This window comes from Polistes fuscatus, unplaced genomic scaffold (genome assembly GCF_010416935.1).
Source record: "Polistes fuscatus isolate 324 unplaced genomic scaffold, CU_Pfus_HIC Scaffold11, whole genome shotgun sequence".
Taxonomy (NCBI): domain Eukaryota; kingdom Metazoa; phylum Arthropoda; class Insecta; order Hymenoptera; family Vespidae; genus Polistes; species Polistes fuscatus.
Window position 1 is genome coordinate 6,973,361 of NW_025113009.1, and position 17,324 is coordinate 6,990,684.

Below are 17,324 nucleotides of genomic sequence, written 5' to 3' on the forward strand. Positions count from 1 at the left end.
TTACGACGACGACGATGACGACGACGACGACGACGATGATGACAATAATAATTAATAAGACCTTTATTGAAAATCATCGAGGGAAATAAGGGAAAAGATAAATGGCCGCTGTTCTTGTATCCGCTTTTCCCCCTTTTCTATCTCTTTTTTTATTTCTTTCTTTCTTTCTTTCTTTCTTTCATCTCACGAATCTTGCTGAGTCCTGATCACGTCGGTTTATAACAATTCCGATCGTCAACTTTATTGCTTGTAACCGCGAATACCCAAGAGACTTTTCCCAGCTATTTAATAGCTACGGATTCCCTCGTTGACTTCCACTCAATTTTCGCAGCCAAACATAATATACTTGCGTTAAGTAGAGGAAATTCTCTAGGGAAAGGTAAAGAAATAGAAATAAAGAAAGAGAGAGAGAGAAATAAAGAGAGAGAGAGAAATAAAGAGAGAGAGAGAGAGAGAAATAAAGAGAGAGAGAGAGAGAGAAAACCATCATCGTCATCGTCATCGTCATCGTCATTGTCGACGTAGACGATTCCGAGCACGCAAAGGACAATGAATTCGTTTCGCGCTTCGAAACAATATGCTCGACAATTAGCAGGTACAACACTAATTTGAACTAATTAATGCGATGATGCGCGTCCCGTTCTAGATGGGAGTCAGGGTCGGGGGAAGGGGGAGGAGGCTGGCAGTAGATAGGTTGAAGAGACGAGAGAAGAGTCGGAGGAGGTGGTGTAGAAGGAAAAGAGAGGAGAGAGAGAGGATAGATAGATATTGCAGAGATAAATAGAAAGAGAAGAAGGGTCTTGCGAAGCATTAACAGCGGATACGTGTCGACCGTATCGATGAATCCGTTCGATGATAGTGGTTATTAAAGCTTCGTTCCCAGTGTGTGCGAATGAGTCGCTTTAATGACGTCTAATTAGAAACGGAGGATAGCCTATTGTTTCGAAGAATCGTTATACTCGCCGCGTTGACGTATTGTCCTCCTGTTTTTCTGGCATGCCGGGCAGCTACGTTCTGTCCTCGCTATTTCGTTATTATCGACCGCCATTATTGTTATTGCTAATTCCTTCTCTCTCTCTCTCTCTCTTCGTTTCCATCATCCCACTCATCTCTGTCTCTCTCTCTCTCTGTCTCTCTTGTTCCTATTCTCTCTTTTTACGGAATTTTTTTTCTAAAGTCAGACGAGTCAGGTTTTGACGCGTTTTTCCCAACGCTATGGCCGATGTATCGAACAGCTTGAATGGTAAAATCGTTCAATTATTTGCTGGAAATTGATTATCGAAAGAAAGAGCGGTCTGGTGGGGAGGAGGGAAGAGAGAACGCGAGAATGGGAAGAGAGGTGTTTTGGAGTTATATCTACATATGGAGACGAGCGAACAACTCGGTTTTACGTGTATAATCGTAGTAATAAATAACGGTGAATACTAATCCATGCTAATTAATATCGATTCAATGGACCATAGAAGGTTTGCATTAGTGGAATAATCGGAAATTATCGTGATGGCAAGAGTATATAATCGATAGGAAGAGTCGATTTAATAGATTTATGCGAGAATCGAATCGAAATCGATAAGATAAAAAGATCGGGATCACGCGGGCTAAAAATCTGGGAAGATAAATAATAAAAGAAGGAGGGAGGAGGGGGTGAAGGAGGAATAGACGAAACGTAAATCCATGCCGGCTCGTCGTCGTGGTGGTGGTTGTTGTAGCGACGATGGTGGTGGTGGTGGTTGGAAATAGGAGTGGGGGTGGGGGGACTGATGCTTAAATTTCCGATATTTTAACCGACGGCCGCGGCTTAGCCGTGCAACAAGTTCTTTCTCCTCGGTTGGCTCTGAAAAGGGCGGCTAAGTAATTTCGGTTACGCCATCCGACTTGCGGCTTCCATGTTGTTGCAGTCAATTTTGTTCCTGCGTTCCCATAGTTTCTCTACAACCACTTTCGTTATTTCATTTTTGTTCTTAACGCTTAATTTATTATAATCAATTACTACGTTTAAGTTAACGTGATCCAAATTACAATATATTATTGGAACGATTAAGTTTTATTTAGTTAAATCAATATACTATAATATATACCGATATTTTGATGAGAAAGAAACTGTTTACAAACCACTTGATACGTTATCCAAATGTATCCCATTAAACTCGAATAAAACGGAACACAAAAGAATCGTATATATTCTTTTCTTCTTACTCTCTCTCTCTCTCTCTCTTTTTCTCTCTAGTTTTTTTTTTGTATGAAAAGATAAAGCGTTGCAAGTAAACGCTTGGCACGGTGTCTCGCAGCAGACTCTCGCTTACCACTCGGCAAAGTTTGGAGCACTTCGATCGGCACATGGCGCGATAGCTCGGCGTTTCAAAGTTCGGCTCTCTCGAACGACTCGTAATTATCCCTAAACGCAACTACAACCGCATCTGTTCGATTCCGACCCTCTCGCGCTTTCTACGCGCGCTCCTACGCGCGAAACGACAAAATACGAAAGAGGGTAGAACCAAATGAGTGAGAGAGAGAGAGAGAGAGAGAAAGGTAGGACCAGGGGAATGGGGGGTGGGAGGAGGGAATCGAGAGAAGAGCCTATGATCGAGTTGAAGAGAGAAGTTCGCGGAGAACCCGCGAAACTGCCGCACACCGAACTTCCACTTCTCGTCGGTTAATCCAACTTTTGGGAACAAGTTAGCCCAGAATCTGGAAGCTGGAAGAGGGAAAGGGAGAAGTAGAGAGGTAGATCGAAAAACAGGAACGTAGTTACCAGGATTTAATTGCAAACTTACTAGCCACTAAGTTACGAACGAGAGGAAGACTTCGTCGAGTCGAAGTTTCAAATAGATTTTCGTCTTCTCGAATATCTTTTTCTTCTTCTTCTTCTTCTTCTCTGTTTCTATCTTTGCAATGTGTTACATTTCTTACTTTCAATTCGATGATAAGAAAGAGATTACTCTATATCGATCTAAATCTAAATCGCTTTTTACTTCTAAACTAGAATTGCCTTAGATTTCGTTAACAATATTCGACTAGTAAAGTTAATGAAAATTAATAGTAATAAAAAAGAAAATTCTATCGTCGAGGTAACTAAAGTTAGTGCAAATTGTTGAAACGAAGGAGTAACATTAGCTATCCAATGGAGTCAGGAGGGTAAGGAAAGCAAACGTTTACGATTGGCAATCAAGCTCGCATAATACCAGGCCCATGTGTGGAAGTGAACAAACAGCCTACGGGGAGTTTCACGGGCACAGCATATGTACCTACGATCTATGTATCGGTGTGTATCGTGTGCGAGAGAGAGAGAGAGAGAGAAAGAGAGAAAGCAAGTTACTTAGGCGAAAATGGAAAGAAAAAGAGAGAAGAACGACTTCGGCAATACTTTGCGAAGAGACAACACCCTTCTCTCTCTCTCTCTCTCTCTTTTTCTTCATCTCGCGAACGAGCTGAAATGTACGCGCCGTTGAAACGTAGCGCCAATATTTTGCCAAGCTTATGTTTGCTGCTCGCTTGATGTACTGGCACAGATTGGATTTGAAGTTTATAGAGCGGAAATTCTTCGGGGGCTATGGCCCCTTTAACCAACCAACCAACCTTCCTACCTACCTATCCATCTACCCTTTCCTCCCTCTCTCCAGCCCTTTTGGGAATCTAAGGTATCGCGTGCCGTTTCTTCAGTCTTTACAAAAATTACCGATCGAATCTTGACATCGCATTTCACGATTCGGTATTCCATTGCTATGAATTCTCGAGTAGACGATGAAATAAGAGCAAAAAAATGCAACCGGTCGAGTTTCGAATATACGAAGGTCGACGGAGAACGGAGGTGGTGGTGGTGGCTGCCGTTGATTGGCCCAACGCAGACACGACGAATTAGAAATGCAGAGCCACGTTTCTCCTCTCTCTCTCTCTCTTTCTCTCTCGCGTTCTCTTTTTCTCTCTGCTCTCCGTGGTGGTGTTCGGGATATTAGGCTTGAATCTTTAGCTTGATGGATGAAAACAGACTTACGTTAGTATCCAGTATCCGGCGTTGTCCGTGCTCGTGCATCATCAATAACTTTCCTCTGCTCCCGCCTGGCCCCCCCTTCATCCTCCTAAGCCGTGCTCGAAACGACCGACCGTGAGGTGTTTCGTCGTGCACGATTCGGACTTCGGCAAGGATATTTTAAACGCGGTCATGGCTCACGCACATATATATGTATGTATGCGTGTATCATCTGTGCCGCCGCCCGCGTTTATATTCGTATGCTCGCTCCGCGAGAATATTTCAAGGTGAGTTTCGAGTTTTCGATGGGAGAAAAAGAATCACCAGGTTTGTTCCTCCTCCTCCTCCTCCTCCTTCTCCTCCTCCTCTCGCTTTTTTCTTCTCATTCTCGTTGTCGACCGTCGCTGCTCTAACTCGTCATTTGTCAGGGTACCCAGCCTTAATGATGGCGAAGCGTCACGATTACGAAATAATAGTACCTGATGTTCGAGACCGAGAAAGAGTGGAAGAAAAAGAAACTAAAAAAGAAATTGGAAAAAGAGAACCTTGTCTCATAGCGAGTCAGCGCTATTTCGACCCACACCAGTTGACTAATGGTACCCGCGTAATCGTAGTCGTTAACTTTTCGATCCACGCTCTTATCAATCCCGTAGATCTTTCTTTCTTTATTTTTTCCTTTCCTTCCACTTTAGATATAATTCAGGTGGTATTATTTTATATCGTTATCATAATTCGATCGAGTTCTCGCGTTATTTTTCATTATTTTTTTCTTCTTTTTTTTTCAAATATTTAAAATATCACATTTGTCTCGAGTTGAATGGATTTTGGTTGAATATAAAAAAAAAATTGCATCAACGTTTGGAAGTACGTGAAATGTAGAATTTTCATTCGACGTAAATATATGTATATATATATACATATATATGTATCTACCTAGTTATGTATATAAAGCACTACGTGCGAATGATTTCGTGAACGGGGCAATGCACTCGACACCGCGGTATAATTACTGGTCGTATGTATCAGACGTGCAATCAAGAATGAATTATCGCGAAACCACGCCTCCTGCCAACGCTCAACCAGGCACAACAATACAAACGCATCACGAACAGTGAGCCGACTGTCGATGATGTGTGCTAATAGTCCCCCGTGGCTTTAGCTCCTAGTATCCAGATCTCGTGACACGTTTTCCTTTCCCTATCTCTTTATCTTCCTTTCTCTCTCTTTCTCCTTCTCTCGGTATTCTCTCAATACGTAGAGATAGGTTACGATACTTGTCTGTCTGTTTTCTTCTTCGTTCAACGTTCCTTCAAATGCCACATCGTCGTCCCATGCGATTTTTGTCAAAATCGGTAAGAAACAAAAGTTAAGTAAATCTTCATATAATTCTCGAAATTTATTTTTACGAATGGCCTCTCCAACACGCGCGCGGGCTGTTTATTTTTCTTTTCTCTTTTTTTTTTAATTAAGAGAACACCTATGTAATCAGCGTACACACTTGTTTTTTTCTCCCCCTCTTTTATAGTAGTATACGCTGAACGAATCAACGACTCGTTAATAATTGGACTATCTTTTTTATATAATATGACGGATATTTCATTTAGAATCGTGATACGTCGTCGTGAGGTGTTACATGATAAATTTGTTATGTCAACTCCCGGAAATGTGTCTTCCGGCTTTCGAAGTAGGTATTCGTACGTGCCTCGGCGTACAAAATCCAGATCACCTACGAAGGATTCTAAAACAATAATCCATAAAAAAAAAACTCGTGGATTGGGGTGGGGGAGAAAGAGAGGGGCCGAGAAAACGGAATCCATCGGAAAGATTTAGGATCATAATCCGTGGTAATAAAACAAATCCCATATGACGGAGTAGCTATCACGATGATATTATATTAATGAATTTCAATGTTATTATTTAAAAATGACAACGATTATTAAAACGTTATAGCATATTTGTCATATTGCATAAATACTTACATAAGTTTGCTAAAGATAGTAGAGACAGAGATATTGTCGAGTTATAAGAAAAGAAGATATCTTTTGGTTGACAAGTAGCAGAGTCTACGTTCTTCTCCAGCACTTTTTTCCCTTGTCATCTGGAACCGTGCCGGATGACCCAGGCTAGTTTCGACCCATAAAAGCCGAAATAACTCTTGGTCGAATCCCACCCTGTCGTCTCTCTGCTGGACAATATCGCAGCTCGTAGGGTGGTCTCTAGTAAAAGAGAGAGAGAGGACTCAGAGTAGAAGACGAAGAAGAAAAAGGGAGAGATAAGAGTGAAGGCAAGAGAAATAGAGAGAAATGGATATAAGGGAGGGAAAAAGGAGAAAGAGAGAAAGAGAGAAAGAGTGGTCCAGTAATAAATTCGCAATTTCCTTATTACGGGTAATGCTCCGGTCGGTGGGTGCGCTCGCATAAATATCCTGGGTTCCGGTGATCCCGTGACTTCCGGTCAGCCGCAATGACTTACGCCGTTCGCATGGAAAGGGTGACTCGAGAGGGGATGGAAACTAGCCAGCCAGCCAGCCATCCAACCATCCAGTCAGCCAGCCAGCCAGCAAGCCAGCCAACCACCCACACGGCTAACATTTCGTCCTGCTCGTTCGCAAAAGAGGGCGACGCTCGCGATGGAATTTGTCCCCGACAGTTCCGCCCTCGGATGACCACTGATAAATTTACTAGACTCTTCTTTCTCTCTCTCTCTCTCTCTCTATCTTTCTATATCTATCCTTTTCTTTCTTCCGATTCGCGTTGCTTTTCCTAAGACCGCCAACGTAACTCTATGGTTATTGCTATCCTCTACTTTTCTATCTCCTTCTCTTTTTTTTTCTTTCCATCTTATGCTATTTCTACTATCACTCTATCTCTGTAACGGAATTCGATGGCTATGCAAAAAGGACACGATAAATAAGCATCCGTACTTTTGGAATATATCGAATTTATTTGAACAGGAATGTCTGTTGAAATTTGCAAGATGCTATCTTTATCATTATTAAACACCATTGATGTATTAAGAGATTTTTATTATTATACGTTTAGACGGATTTTGTATTATTATTTCTTTCTTTTTTTTTTCTATTTCTATTTTTATTAATATAATTATATAGATGTATATTAATATTTCGGATTAATTTCCGCCTATCTCTAAAGATATATTATTCCTTTTAAAAGTTATCTCTTAGGATTTATCATCACCCGCGCATTCCTATAACGTCAAGAGGAAAAGTTGCGAAAAGTCGAGTAGCGCGTGAAAAATCTACTTACTTTTTCCTCCGCCCTTTTCCAACAGTCTCCCACCCTTGACTTCTACTTAAACCGAGCAACTTTCAAATACGAAGAATCTCGCTCCATTTGCTCGAAAAATTGAAGAGGAACGATAGCAAGACAGTTTAGTTTCGATAGGTCGAAATTTCTTCGATGTTTCGCGAATTATTACGCGATCGGGTGTTAGCTTAATTTACAAAGGAAAAGAAAAAAAGAAAAAAGATAATTAATTTATTCGTCGTTAATTACCATGACCCTAACATATTGGCCGAATACGGTCATTTTACCCTCGGGGATTAAATATCCGACAAAATTATTCTTTCCGAACGGCCCCTTCCCCTCCCCTTCGTTTTTAGACGTATTAAGCTAGTAGATAGGAAGCTGGTTGAGAAGGAATAGGAGGAGGAGGAGGAGGAGGAGGGGTAGAGGGTTAGAAAAAATGGGTGTCACGCTCGAATAAAACAAGCAATATCGCGGTGTCCCGGGGCCAAAGAAGATCTCGGCCGTTTCCTCTCGTAGTCCTGGCAGGGGTTGCCCTGCCAGGGGGGGGGTCCTCGGGATGTAACGGAGAATCCCGTTGTGTCCCCGAGGTATATTGCTCCCGGATCATCGCGCCTGCATCGCATTATGGGGGATGATATCACCCTTTTCCACACGTACGAATCGTACGAGCTTCTCCACGCTTCGTTTCTTCCTCCTACCCCCCTCCTCCCACCTTTCTCTTTTTCGTTCATTCTCCATCTTTTCCGGCTGCTTTTTCTTCTTCGCACAATAAGAATCGATGATGTACGGAATTGGAAAGGGCAAAGGATCTATGAGAGAGAGAGAGAGGGAGAGAATAAGATGCGAGATTAATCTACGGCATATTATTACGAACTATGTCATCCGTTCGATAACAGCATTATGACGTACCTACCGTGTACTCGTTATCGCGTAAAAAAAAGGAAAAGCCAAAGATTTGTCTGATAGAGCAACGACGTCTGAAATTTCATCGGAGATTTGGTTGACGAAAAATATCTGAAGCATAAATAAAATATTTATTTATATTACGTAAGTCAATCGTAATTTTGGACGGTCGATAATGATCGATCGGAACTTGCGCGGTCATATATGCTCCAACACGCTTTTTGTTTTTTCTTCAAAAAGATTTCACCCGATCACAACCGACCAAATCTTTTTCCTATATAATTTTTCTTTTTTTCTTATACTGCCCCGTCTGCCGTCTCTTCTTTCTCCCCACCCCCCACCCCCCACCCCCGCAATACGAAATGACGATGTACGAATAAGAGGAACAAAGATGTAGAAGAGAGAATAAGACGCCAGATCATCTTCTGCGTATTACTACGAACGAAGTAAGTCATCCGTTCGATAATAGCTTTATTTCCGCTTCGTTCTCATCCTCGTTATCACTACGGAAAAAATAAGGCATCAGAAAATGCAATGACGACGTCAAATTTACGTTCGATGTTCGATTATATTATTCCATTGAGAAAAACGATAAAGCATTATAATACGCGGATCATTCGTAATTATCTACGCGAGATAATGATCAAGATCGATCGTGTATGCCACCCCCGTCGTATCAAATTCGCATTTTATTTGTTTTTTTTTATTTTTCAACGAATCGTTAGATCACCCCAAATGGAGAATAATAATAATAATCGATTTGTCAAATAGTTGATAAATAATTAATTACAAAATTCAATATATGAGATCGGGTTATAATAATTATTTAAGCATGTAAGTGTTTAATAGAGAGGTAGGAAACTATATCTAATATTTCTGATGTTCCTCGAATATACGATACTAGGAGTTTGTCATTATTAATCGTAACGTTCTAAGCAGGACGATGTTTAGTGAAAGGAACGACGGAATGGTATGAGCCACGTGGGCAGGTATCGATCGATATCACATATATATATATATAAATATGTGTATATATATAAATATATATATGTATATACGTCCCGCAGAGCGATAAAGGCTAGGCGTTACACAAGGACAATCACATCGCGCGCGTTACGAGGTATTGATACCTCTTCGGGGATTGTCAGGAAGGAAGGAAGAGGTGCGACGACGAGAGATGAGCCCAGTCGAGGTAGAGATGGTGAACGCGCTTCACTGACTACGCACCGTGGGGAATAAAGGGCCGATCACGCGTGTAACGCGAGGATTATTAATCGCAGAATAATTTGACGCCCCGTCGACAACGCGACGCGCGATCAACGATGAGTAGGAGACTTTGAGAAATGCGAGACGACGACCGGTACCCCTTATCATCCGTTAGTTCCTTTATTTATCACTTTCTTTACTTACATTTTTTGACTAACGTGTCTCGTCTTTGCCGTAGATGTATACATATATATGATCTTTCTTTACAAATAATATTTTAAATATTTTAAAAAGAAAAGCAAAATATAGAGAGGAGTTAAACTCTACACGCGAATTTACTTCTCTCTTTCTCTCTCTCTCTCTCTCTCTCTGCATGACATTCTAAAATTCGCAGAAGGCCAGTTCCAAGTTTCCCATTAACGTGTAGAGTGAAAGAGAGAGAGAACTCGGGCCACGAAAGAGCGGAGCTTTCAAAGGCCTAGTTTTACGGTTAATCCAGTCCACAAGAGTACCGCATACGAAGGGTGAAATTATGACTAAACGAACGACGGCAAGAAATCCTGAAGGCTGAAACGAAAAGCAGAAAGGCCAGAGGGTAAGCAAGCGAGAAGCTTATGTTTAATGGAGGTCTCGCATCGTCTACTCATTCTCCTTTTCCTTCGTCACGTCTTCGCGAAGACGACGACGACGACGACGACGACGACGACCAAGACGACGACGACCAAGACGACGACGACGAGTTGGCGAGAGAACGGTGTTAGTATTCGTCGCGGCACTAGTAGTAACTGTAGTTAATCCTCGCTAGTGTTAGTGATGGCAATGGTGGTGGAAGTCGTGGCGGAGGTGGCCGTGGACACGTCATTTATCTTTCACCCTTTCCAGCTCGGTCCAGGTTCTCTCTCTCTCCCACTTTGATTCTTTCTTTCCGTTGAGCTATCGTCTCCTCCTGCTGCCTCTTGGAACGACGGCAACGGCACTCCGTGTGGCGCCATCTTGGGCACTCCCACTCTCTCTCCTTCCCTTCGGGTCTCTTTCACTCCCACGACGACGTCGTCTATACGTAAGGTTCCCTCTCGCCGTACCTCCTTCCTTCCTTCCCTCTGGTTCGTTCGCTCTCTCTCTCGCAGGCGCACGTGCTGGATAGAACGGACGCCACTCCCCTCCACCTCTCGGTGAAGCCTCCCTACGGTCTTTCCTTCGTTCGTTCCTTCGGCCGCTCCTTCGGCCCGCTGCTCCGTCCCTCTGTTTCTCTTTGTTTCTCTCATTTTCCGCCTATCCGCTTCTCCTCTCCCTAGCTTGGCTCTTCCTATCCGCCCACCTCTACCTCCCTGACCCCCGCCCCACCCCTTTCCCTACTTTTCTTTTCTCCTCCGACATTCCTTCTTCGCTTAGTTGCGTGCTTGGAATAGTTGGCAATTATTCTACACAGATCCGATCTACCGTTTCACCCTCCCCTCCTCCGTTTCTCTCTTCCTCTCTCTCTCTCTCTCTCGTACTCTTTATCTATCCATCTTTCTCGTTCTTTAGAGCTCGCTACGAGAGCAGCAACGAGATAGAGCGGAAGACGAAATACGGATGGACGGGGTGTTAGAGATGGAGAGGCGTTGCCGTCAGAAACACTCGATGAATATTCATTGATGCCGCTTTGCCGTTGCCCTTCCGTTTTGTTGCATTCAATTGCCGCCGATATCGAGCCGCGATAAAGATACCTACCTACCTACCTACTCGCTCCTGCTACGTATAAGTATAAACGTCTTTATCTCAGCACCTTCCTACCTACCCCTCCCACCCACCATCTTCCCCATCTCGTTCTCATCATCTTACTTCCTCCGATACACACGCACGCACACACACCACCACCTTCTCCCACCGTCTCTTCAGTGCGAAATCGATTCGCGAAACATCTTTACAATGGCGCTCCTCACGATTTCCGGGAAAATAATTTTATCCACGCAATGCTTCACACGATTCTACTCACCTTATTCTTCTTTTTCTTCTTCTTCTTCTTCTTTTTTCCCTTTTTTATCTTCCACGCTTTCAATGGTGTTACCTGTTGAAACAGTTTTTTATATCTACTTCTTCGATACCCCGTCGATCTTGATTTGGTAACGATAAACATTTTTGAGAGATTCATTATATTTTTCATTGTTTATTTGTAGAATCATTTTGTTCGAACATTTGGAAATGTACTCGGGATTATCGAGAAAAGTGATACAACCGTGCGAGGAACAACCGGTGATACAAACCTCTTCCCGGCCTTACCGTTCATTCGGGAAAAACCCTCGTGCGAAGACAACCCAGGTATTTACAGATTCAGATTAAAGAATTTACAGACATTTTTTTTCTACGAGTATTCAATATTTATAACAATAGACATCAAGTTGAACATCTTTAATGAATTAGACGACGCGTCCTTGACACCAGTGGTCAATTATACGCCGTCAATTTCTTTTTTTTCTTTCTTTTTTTTTTTAATCAGTCCTTCGAATTGGAGGTTAGCGTTAATTACGAACGCTCGGGTACAGAGAGAAAGAGAAAGAGAGAGAGAGAGAGTGCGATATTGTGTGTGTGTGTGTGCGTGCGTGTGTGCGAGGGAGAGAAAGAGACGAATTTCGAATTACCCGTGGATAGGCTTTGTTCCATGCATTGCCATTGTGGTGCCCTCCCCTATCCATCCCAAATGCCACCACTACTACCACCATCATCACCACCACCACTACCAGCAACGCTTTCGGTCGCCATCGACGATGACTTTAAAACCATCCGGCAGCCGGCAAACGCGAACGCAAACGAACTTTCCAAATCCATTGTCGTTTGCGGCAACGTACCGCCAGATTTTAATCGCGAATACGCCACCTCCCTTTGACACCCATCTATCTCCTCCTACTCCCGACCCCCTTAAAATCTAACAAACATAACTATGGATGCTTTTAATGACGATGATCGTTCGAAAATATTATATTACTCGTTATATTACGTTAGAAAACATATTATTTTAATAATAAATTTGCCCGTTTGTTTTTTATTTTTGCTTCTTTTAACGATATAAAACCACGATCTACGATTATATCTAATTTTTTCAAATAATATTCAACGAACATTTTCCCGGTCTTACAATGGCAATCGTAAAAACTTCGTTTAAGAATTCTTCAACTATAAGTACCTTGAGTAATTTCATTCTCACTAGAGTTTGCATTCGAAATGTTCCACGTCTGATCGACGAAGTAAGAAGATAGACGCGATTCTATTTTCTCAACTCTACTTTTGACTCTCTCTCTCTCTCTCTCTCTCTCTCTCTCATCGATTGAAAGTTCACGAGAGTTCGTACTTGCCTGTCGACGTAGGAAAATAGACGGTATCCGGTAGCAATGGCGTATACGTGGAGTATACGCGTTGCCGTTTAGTTTCCGCGGTTCGCAACGAGACTTCGAAGTCCAGGCACGTAGCTTCGGGGCTCTCCCCCCATTCCCCCGTTTCTCTTCCTCTCTGTCTCTGTCTCTCTCTCTCGTGGAATATTAGCCGGTAGCGAGTTGGAGCCCATGTCGGGCCGAGCTTGCGAAGGACGGACGTGCATACTGTATTAAGCCCCCAGGGACTTTGCTAGCGTGCTTTGCGAGCGCGCACACGCAAAGCCTCTCTCTCTCTCTCTCACTCTCTCTGAATCTCTGTCAGGTTCGTTCGTTATAGCGATGGTGGTCTGGATCGGGTCTAGGTTGATCCTATCGCTTCTACTATGCACGATGCACGATGCACGATGCACGATGCACCAGGATGGTGCCAGTGCTACCGTGATGCCAGTCCTGCCACGAAGCAATGTATGCACGTGCAAAGCCAAAGTCTCCACGCAACACGACGAGATGGAACGTCTGCGAAGGGGGTTGGTTGCTTGGCGTGCCGCCCCCTCGCACTATATATTGGCGCATGCTGCACAAATACTCCTGTATTCATGAATCCTGCTACTCGCCCACGGGGTATGTACGGTCGGTCCAGTACGGGGCATCCACCCTTTGCCCTCTCTACCCTTCTCTACACCCTCTCTATCCTCTCTACTCTCTTTCTACCTTACCACCCCCTACTACATCTCTCTCGCTCTCTCTTTCTTTCTCTCTGTAATTCCTCTGCTGCCTCTTTCCTTTCCTTTTCTTCTTTGCTATTATTTTCTTCTTTTTTTTACCTCCTTACTTTCTTCCCTCTTGCTCGGCAAACTTATTCGTCTTTTAAATAATCTAATAAAAGTAAGCGACCGAGAATGCTCGGAAAAGTATGTTTCGCTCGTAATAAAGATTAGAGTTCCTTCGTAGGAAGGAAAAAAAAATGGTAGAAAGAGTAAAAGAGAGAGAAAGAGAGAGAGAAACGCACTAGTCGATAAGTGATTAAAATTCGTCCTACCTCTTTTTCCCTCTCCCACCCAATCTCCATCGCCATCGCCAACTCAATCCACTCATCGTCGCTTTGATTTCCTCGATCTGAGGCACAACTTTTGCGCGATCGAAACTTTCCTTCTGGCTGAGCCATCAGATTTTTATCGACGATTGCCACGGGGTGGTGGTGGTGGTGGTGCTGCTGGTGGTGGTGCGAGGTCATTAGGAGACTGCAAAAAGTTGTTCGTTGAAAAACTGTAGAAGGAAAAGAAAGAGAGAGAGAGAACGATATATATATTATCTAGTAGGTAACTGCTACTGCGTATAGAAAGAGAAACGAAGATGGAACTAGACATGCAGAATTGTCGCGTTGAGAATCGTCGGTGAGACCAAACGAACGAACGAACGAACGGACGAGAGGAAGAGGAGGCGAATGGGCTTCGTGAGAGAAGAAACGGGAGGATGTCTCCGACGAGCGAGAACGAGTGAGCTCGTCGGGTCGGCAATTAGGCAAATGAATAATTTCCAGTGAATTAAGCGAGGCTCGCCCAGCGAAAAAGGCGATAATGCGAAAAGCGAGAGGTAACTGGAGCAACGGATGAAATCGTGGAAAGGTGGGAGGGAAGAAGGAAGGAAGGAAGGAAGGTAGGAAGGAGATGAGGATGGTGGATAGGAGGAAGGAAAAGGCAATGGTGAGAGAGAGAGAGAGAGAGAGAGAGAGGGAGAGAGAGCAACTTGGCGAAACTATCGTGCGAAGGAGCGACAAGGAGAAATCGTACGAGTTGAAGGGTGAGATTATCGTACGTAAATGTGTGTGTGTGTGCACGTGTGTAGGACTATTGCATGTATTAGTGTCCGTATTTGTAGGTGTATGCGCGCGCAGTAGCTAACGGAAAACGTAACAAGAGAGAAAGAGAGAGAGAAAGAGAGTCTTTCTACCTACTCTTCGGCAGAGATGCAGTGCCGCAATCAAACGTCAATCCCAGGCGAGTAATTCCCAAGTAATTTGTTTCCCCCGTTGCCGGAAAAATATTCCTTCCTTCTCCGTTATCGTTCTCTCTCAGTCAGTTGCTTTTTCTTCTTCTTCTTCTTCTTCTTTTTCTTCTTTTTCTTCTTCACACTTTCACGCCTTATTTTCGATGCCATTCGGAAAATGAACCAACCGTTCTTGGACCGATGTACACCACGAAGTCGTTGCCGACGTGAAACGAATACTGAAAAAGAGAGGTTACACGAGTCGACCAAATTTTCTTGATTTCCGTGTCGGCTTTTTATTTCTTTTTCTTCTATTTTTCTCTTTTACGACGGATAACAGCGAGCTGTGTTACGTGTCTCGAAGACTCGCTATAATGTTATTCTTCGAGAAATTATTTCCAATAGAATTTTAACTGTTCGAGATTAGGTGCTCGAAAGATGAGCCTACCGATACGTACATTGGCTAGACGAAAAAATTAGTACAGACCCTTTTCCCTTCATATATTAACGTTAACGTTCGTATACAAAAAAAAGAAAACAAGAAAATATAATCGTTTGCAAAATCTTATTATCAACGGATATTTCTCATACTCGTTGGTTAAACCGTAGAGAACGTTAATCGAAGAAGAAATAAATCCCATCGATGTAACCGGTCCGTCGTTAATTGGTAGAAAACGATGAAAGATTATGTCGTTAAAACAGGGGAACGACGGAAGGAGGAAGTAAGAGAAATGCGACTTTAAATAACTGCTCCTCCGGGGCTCCTTTTTTTCATTTCCTCTCTCACTCCGTGTCTCACCGAGTGACAGAAGCAATTCCGCAGGAAATATGTAAAGCAAAGCAGCGACGATTTGCTCTCGGTGTGTTCCCTCTTCTTCTTCCCTTCAACATTTTACATCTCCCACACCCTCCTCTTGCCTACCTTCTTTTTCTTTTTATTTTTTTCTTCTTTTCCTTTTCCTTTTCCTTTTTCTTTTCCTTTTTCTTTTCTCCTCTGTTGCTCTGCTCGTCGTACGGAATATATCTCGGGGATCCCTTCGGGCTGTGACTTATATCCACGTTGGATTTACGCGCGATATATTTGTTTTAAAGTCCTTGGATTCTCGTATACCGTACCCCCTCCGCCACCCCCATTTTCCTCCCTTCTACGATGACGACGACAACGACAACGGCATGTCGTCGTTTTCGTTCTCCACCTACTCCATAAGCCGCGACTCCCAACTCTCTCTCTCTCTTTTTCTTTCTCTTTCCCTCTTATTATTTCTCTTCTCCCTCTCAGCATCGAGTCTCCACCTCCTCCTCTACGTATTCGCAGCCTCATGTATTTATGAGGGCGGGAGGACAGAAGAAACCGGGCGGAGGGAGGACGCGTACGGGAGTTATGGCCCGAATAAGTGCTCTCGACCTCGAACAGGGGTTCTCAACGGTTAGCCCGTTGCCTTTAGTGTCGGCCCAAAAAATAATCAAAATAATTTAGATAAAGAAGAGAAAGGTTTTAACGTTACTCGAGTTGAAAGATGATTAATTTGATCACGCGCGACAACGAAATAAACAAATGGAATATGATTTAAATAAAATTAGAGAAATTCTTACGTTATAATCTTACTCAAACAAAACTTTATTTTCTCCTCTTACTTTTCATTCGACTTTTCTCGCAGAGAGACAGACAACGAACAATGAATAAAACTAACAAGAGTGTGAGAGAGAGAGAGGAAAGAAACGATGTGGCTCGGGGTAGAGCGAGAATCCGAAGGGGGAACTATACCAAAGAGAAACAAAGTTTCTTGTATAAGGATAGGGATTGTGAGGGGAGGAGGGGGTGGTCGAGGGGACAGGGGGACAAAGTTTTTCCAGGTCGAGCGCGTTTGCTCAACGAAGCCGATCAACGAACGAGTCGATATCGTAAGAGAATCTCTCGAAGCGTTTTCTCGAAACGTTTCACGCTCACTTACGCGAAAGAACCAGAAAGAGAAAGAGAGAGGGAAGGAGGGGGGAGCTTACTCGTCACGGAAGATTGCTGGCGGGTGTTTAACTCGCGACGAAGTCCTTCGAGGAGTTTGCAAATGGCTCCGGACGATTGGAGCAAGACTTGCTTGAGTTTGGACCAGAAAGAGAGAGAGAGAGAGAGAGAGAGAACGTCGTGGATGGTTGTGTGAAGAAGTAAGAGACAGAGAGAGAGAGAGAGAGAGAATTAGTGAGAGAGGAAACCTGGCAGAAAAGGAAACGACGAAGAGAACCAAGAGGGAAGAGAGAACTGTCGGCAACATTATCGTGTTTTAATTTAACTTGCAGCTGCACTTTAATTAGACTTTGCCTGAATGAGGAGACGACGCTCGTTGGGCAAAGCGAATAAGGACTGGCAAGTAAGTTGGAGACGAAGAGAACGAAGTCTATTGCTTCTCTCTCTCTTCTCTTCTCTTCTCTTCTCTTCTCTTTTTCTCTCTTCCTCTCTTTCTTCAACCTCCTCTCTTTATCCTTATCTGCCTTTCCGTCTATGGTTGGACAGAGAATCGGTGGGAAGAAAGAGAAAAAGGAAGATGACAGACGCGGAAGAAGAGGATGGTAAGAGGAAAAGAGAGATATATAGAGAAACATAGAGTTAGAAAGAGAGAGAACGAAGAGAGAAATAATTGGCCAGCACTC

The 17,324-nt window shown here is 43.3% G+C and overlaps 1 protein-coding gene and 1 long non-coding RNA gene across 7 annotated transcripts in view; one reads left to right on the forward strand and one right to left on the reverse strand.

The window, feature by feature from the left end:
- LOC122526187 overlaps positions 1-17,324 on the forward strand; it is a 179,663-nt gene that overhangs the window by 102,191 nt on the left and 60,148 nt on the right. For 2 of the 6 annotated variants that reach the window (XR_006305985.1, XM_043649403.1), the window contains exon 4: positions 11,505-11,646. The exons of 3 other annotated variants lie outside the window; for them this stretch is intronic. Coding sequence is in view for 2 of the 3 variants with exons in the window: in XM_043649403.1 (XP_043505338.1) it covers positions 11,505-11,646 (142 nt within the window). In the remaining variant the exon portion in view is untranslated. Of the gene's footprint in view, positions 1-11,504; positions 11,647-13,017; positions 13,330-17,324 lie in introns of those variants that run through there. One more of the 6 variants, XM_043649400.1, reaches the window with a different exon arrangement.
- The window catches only part of LOC122526189, a 61,380-nt gene continuing 57,918 nt past the window's right edge, over positions 13,863-17,324 (reverse strand). Inside the window, exons 2-3 of the long non-coding RNA XR_006305986.1 lie at positions 14,650-14,920; positions 13,863-13,936 (exon numbers count right to left, since the gene is read on the reverse strand). This is a non-coding gene — a long non-coding RNA (uncharacterized LOC122526189). The remainder of the gene's footprint in view (positions 13,937-14,649; positions 14,921-17,324) is intronic.